This window comes from Eucalyptus grandis, chromosome 6 (assembly GCF_016545825.1).
Source record: "Eucalyptus grandis isolate ANBG69807.140 chromosome 6, ASM1654582v1, whole genome shotgun sequence".
Lineage (NCBI taxonomy): Eukaryota > Viridiplantae > Streptophyta > Magnoliopsida > Myrtales > Myrtaceae > Eucalyptus > Eucalyptus grandis.
Window position 1 is genome coordinate 28,279,083 of NC_052617.1, and position 5,696 is coordinate 28,284,778.

The 5,696-nt window shown below is 38.4% G+C and overlaps 1 protein-coding gene across 1 annotated transcript; it reads right to left on the reverse strand.

The window, feature by feature from the left end:
• Positions 1 to 1,139: 1,139 nt before the first annotated feature.
• Positions 1,140 to 2,913, reverse strand: LOC104448994 (bZIP transcription factor 44). The gene has a single exon (XM_010062973.3). It carries the CDS (start codon positions 2,043 to 2,045, stop codon positions 1,566 to 1,568), a length of 480 nt encoding a protein of 159 aa, XP_010061275.1. The 5' UTR covers positions 2,046 to 2,913; the 3' UTR covers positions 1,140 to 1,565.
• Between the last annotated feature and the right edge of the window lie 2,783 nt (positions 2,914 to 5,696).

The following is a 5,696-nucleotide window of genomic DNA, read 5'->3' on the forward strand; positions in this document are numbered from 1 at the left end:
TGTCTGACCTCCGTTTAACCTGAATTCTATTGCTTTAGGATGCTTCCAATCCCTTGTTTCGGCATGTGCAATCGCAATTGGGAAATCACGAACTTCCGGACATTGCGAAAATAAGCTATTGGTCCTTCAGGGTCAAAATTGACCGTCGATTCGAGTTGCAATATGGGTCTAACAAGACTAACTTTGATGAGTAGGACATTCTCAAGATCAAAATAAATAGAAAGAAACCTAGAAAAAATACTAGTTTTGTCAAATATAGAATTAATGTCTATCATGCGGCATATACATATAATTTGATTTCTCAATTAAATAAAATTGATTCTCAATTCATATGTTATGTTGTGTGATTTATGTAATAATCATGCTATTCACATAGAACATAGATGAGAAAAGTGAACGTATAACAACCCAGTTTGACGAGATGAGGGAGTAATTGCTGGGACGAGAGATTTTAGACAATAGCGGCTTCTAGTATGCTTATGAATTGTGGCTTCTAGTATGCTTATGAATTGAATTGCATACTAAAAAGGGGAAGAGCGTTCTTGGGATTTAACTCACAAGATGGAAGTTTAGTATTGGAGAGTATTATTAGGATGGGTGGCCTTTTAAAAAAGTGTATATTTGTATGTCCAAAAAGGAAAATCGTGAAGCTTGATTTGGGACAAATCAAAACGGACATTATCTTCTAAGCAAGTTAATCCAATGATCACATAATCACTCAAATTAATTGCATGTTTATTTAGAATCGAGGATAAGAGTGATCGAAGTCCTAAGATACTAGGGGTGCCCAACGGAAGCTTACCTTTGCTAAGCACATATTTTATTTCTCCGTGATTCTTTTTTTCTCTATTTCTCTGATTTACAATCTTTTGGGCATCAGGAATGTGAGAATAAACGTTGAACGGTTCAATCATACTGACCAAGAAACCTAAAAGCATCTCATTTCCTCCGTTGTCATGGGAGAGCTATAGCGTTAGTATAGCCTCCAGCGCATTACACCCAGCTAAAATGAGGAATCTTCATCAGGGCATTAAACATTTTCCAATCACGCAACTTGCATTGGACTATTATATACCACATCTGATGATGATGATAATGCGAATCAATTTGGCCATTAAATTAGTCCCCCGGTGGGCGGCTTTTTGCACGCATTTCAAGCGCCCTCTCTTTCCGAACTACCAACCAAAACTCGGGCCACGACACCGACATTAATAATAACAAAAGTACACAGTACATATTATATGACCAAATTGACCTCGAACACTCCCTAGGCCTCCACGCCATGTCCCTACCCCAATCGACCCTTTCACAGGATACAAACCCACAAAACACCAAGAAAGATCGAAAGCCCCCACCAATTGCCTAGACAACATTGACATTGACATTGACATCTACCAAACAGTCACATTTAATTTAAGAAACCCATCTAGGCCATTTACCTAATCAACCCTATTATTTAACAAAAATAACCGGAAAGTACCCTAATCTAGTCTTCCCCCTTGGCCACCCGTTCGTGACCAGCTTCAAGAAAGTCAACAACCACCGCCCCCGGATAATCCAGCCTATCATCGGCACTCGAACACGTCGGAAGCTGCCATGATCTGGTGGCTCACGCAGCCCAAATTCACCGGACTCGTGAAGAAGCCGTCGTAGGGAGAACACAGATCAAGGCCTTGGTCGGCGTCGGCGGTCCCACTGGATTGATAGATGGAGTTCAGGATCTCGTTGAGCGAGTCGAGCCTGTGGCTCAGCTCCGTCACCTGAGCCCTCAGGATGGAGTTCTCCGACTCCACGTTGGTCAGGTGCTGTGCGGCGACGGTGATTCCCGTCAGGATCTGGTTGTTCTCCTTCGCCAGCCGAGTCACCTGGCACGTGAGGTCGCCCAGGTGCTTCTGCTTCCGCATCCTCGACCGCCTCGCCGACTCGCGGTTCGACTCCATCCTCTTCCTCTTCCTCTGGTCCATCCGGAGCTGCTGCGGCTCGCCCTCGGACCCGGAGTTCTGAAGCCGGGCGGTGCTCGAGGAATTCCCGCTCGACGAAGCCATTAAATAATCTCGTTTCGAACGAGCAGATTTAGGAAAATATTACGATAATAGAACAGGGATCAAATCCTTCTTTTCTTTTTTTGGTTGTTTCAGGTTTTGACTTAGATATTGCGAGACGCAGGACCCAGATGATAATAATTTCTTGGGTTTATGTATATATATCGATATCGATATTAGTTGTGTAATATAGACTAGAAATGAAGGGGAGACCTATTTATGAGAAAACGTAGAACCAGTAGAGGAATCGAACAGAGAAAGATTGAACTAAGTGGGTCCTGCGTCTGATTGAAGAACCGATCATCAACCCGGAAAGGAGGATTTCACTGAGAACCGGAGACATGAATGAAAAACATCAAGTACACAAAATATGCATCAGACCTGAACGGAAGTGGATACAGATTCCTCCGACAGGGAATCGAAAAACAGCCACGGATCTGAACAAAGACCAGATCTTTTTCGCGAACAACAAAGGTTCGCAAGCGATCGGATAAATGGGTTTTGTGTAAAGATCCCGAAAGACCAAAGCTTCAGCTGCAAAGAAGCTTAAACTTAGCTCAGACGAAGAACCACACAAGACATTGTGCTGCCCAGAGAAACAGAGGAAGGCGGAGCAAGGGACTCTATCGAGGTCAAACCAGCAGAACCTCAGGACAAAACTGTAGAGAGGGACGGAGAGGCGGAGAAAGAGAGTAGATCTAAGAGGGGATCAAGAAGGAGGAGAAAGGAAGGAATTGAAGACGGAAACGAAGGGTGATCTTATAGAGAAACGAGCGGGCGATAAAGCGGAGGAAAGTGCAAGGAAAGGGGAATAAAGAAAAGGGCGCATCGGAATCTCCACGGAAGAAAATCAAGACGGTTCTTGTTTGGCAAGGAGAGGTGATTGGCCATGTGAGGTGGAGACGAAATTTCCGCAAGAATCCAAGTCCAGCTGGTGAGCAACAACGACATTAAACTAATTTAATCATCATTATGAGTAATTTATAAGTCAATCGCTAGTGCATGTATCTATGTCTCTTCGACCTCACATAAATGTACCCGTACGAGGGACGTGGGGGCACTGCCTGCTCTTCGGCTCTTCGCAGCAGCAAAGGAATCTTGCAGAGCACCAGGCTCGAGTCCCCCCTTTGATTTTTTTTTTTATTGAATAATATCACAAATAATTTCAAATAATCCATGTGATTCCTGAAATTAATATTTTGATCATCATAAATCTCAAATTGATGCTTCCGTGACAAATGTATTCCAAACTAATTTTTTTTCACCATCAAAAACCACAAACGAATACATTTGTGACAAATTTACATTCTGTTAATCTTCGTTAAATATAAATAAAATCATGAAAAATTACAAACCAGTATACCTTTGACAAGTAAAGGGTAAAACCCCCAAATTGGTACACCTATTAATAATCAATGTCATTCAAATCAGTAATTTAACGGTAAAATTTAACGGAAATTAATTGAAGATAAATTTATCATAGGTGTATTAGTAAATTAACTTGTGATAAATTTATCATAAATATATCAGTTTAAACTTTTTCATGGTATTAGCCCTTTATTTTATTAGATCATGAACATGGTTCAATCGTTTTTTCAACTATCAATTTTCTTATAGAGTTTTCATATTAAGCTTGCTATATTATTCATTGATAAAATATAGTAGACTTCAAACATTAAATACCACTTATAGAAAATTACACCCTGTAAATGGAGTGCATAGTATCGAAATAAGAGAGTCAAATCAACAGAGTTATGTTGAACAGCTGCGCAAAAACTAAGAATATAAATCAAAATTACGAATTTTAGAAAGCACATATGCACTTGTGCAGCAAAACGCACATGCCTAGGCTATGTATGATGGATCACCAGACAGTAAAAGAGCAAGGCCTCGTAGCCCATGTGAAAAATGTCTCAAAGGAAATACAAAGAAGACAAAAATGTCTTTTTCATTTTTGTATAGGGAAATGCTTCCATAACCGTGCCGTTTGATTAGAAAGTGGACGATCAAACCTCAGCCGCAAATTACAAAGATAGAAAAAGAAAAGATAGAAGTCACAATGGGACCCTCCTATGATTTTGTGGTTGACATTTCACCGTGATATTGTCATCACTTAGTCTACTGTCATGCTAGCCGCTCCCTTTTGTATACTAATAGCTAAACTAAGACATATACAGTAGAAGTTCCCATAATTATTCAATACTTAGTTATTAAACTATTTCGATGAAATTCTGTATTTCATTGTATCGATGAAATTAGTCAAAACTTCAGAAATTCTCCCACTAGCTTTTTTTTTTTTTTTTTTTTAATTTAAAACTTAAGTTTGCGGGGAGTTGTCATAATAAAAGACAAATGCGGTAGCATAATAAAATAAGGCTCAAGAACTTTATCCTAATTTACGCTTTTGGAATATTTTAATCTAAAAAAATGGATTTATAATTTGAATTATTCAAATTGTTACAGATTACGTGGCTTTGTTGAATAATGAAAGATATATTCAGAAGCGCATTCAAAAGGTAGAACATATTATGAAGGGAAAAAATCACAAAAGAAAACTCTAAACTATACTCACTGTGACATATTTAGTCCATTTTTTTTCTTACACCACAAAAACTCCAAAACTATATTTGTATGACACATTTATGCCTAATATGACACATTTATCTCATATTATTTTTTTATGACAAAAAAAACTTAAACTTGTACTCATATGATACGTTTACCCTAAATTTTGAGATAAATGTCTTGCACGGATATAGGTTAAGGTAAATAGTATTTTTCCGGAGATCATGGACTTTTGTGCGACACAATGACACCCTCACCAATGCACCAGAAGGAATGGGAACCATGACATACAAGCCTCAACCTCTTCTCTTGAGTTCATGAATATCATCAAGTTTGCCAATGAAAAAATGGTAGATGAGAGCAATAGCTTAGCCAAAATCTATTGAGAGCAGAAATTGTACTTGATCTTGTCCTGTAACTAATTGCCACCAATGTTTGAGGCTTCTTGTGAACCTCGTGACAAATCAAAAAATGACATCAAATTTATCATAATTTGTGAGAGTTTCGGCATTTAACCAAGTATGAAATTATTCAAATCTTTTTGGCCATTTAGAATAAGGAATATCATCAACTGGTAAAAAATTGTTTTGAAAAAGAAATTAGATTTTGGGATGGATTATTTAGTTGGATAACCTCTAACTTAGAAGAATTTGAATCCATCTCCTGATCTGGGATATCTGCCATGAATATTGAAAAAATGGTTGGTACAATAGGATTTAATTCGATAACGAGGATCAAAAAAGAGGAGGGGGATCAAAGAGATACTGAGTCTGGTTCTAAATTTGAATCGATCAAAAGAATTTGTTTTGGCGGTGTCTGAATCTGATCTTTCAAAAGTGTAAAATCAACCTGTTTTTCTTCCTAATTGCCTAAATCTCTCAGGAATGATTCCAACGAGTTGGATAACATCATTTGGTCTGACTTCTCCTTAGAAGTCGAAGATTTTTTAGGAATCTTTTCTTTCCCGTTTTCTTTCCTTAGTTGGTCCATTTCTCTAAGAAAATTTCGCATTTCTACAATATCAGTTCTATCTCATATGGTAGAGGTTTCTACAAGAGTAGCAAAGATTGAAGTGCTCTGTGGTGGTGG

Coding starts and splice junctions, on each gene's coding strand:
- LOC104448994 (XM_010062973.3), bottom strand. CDS start 2,045: ATGGCTTCGTCGAGCGGGAATTCCTCGAGCACCGCCCGGCTTCAGAAC.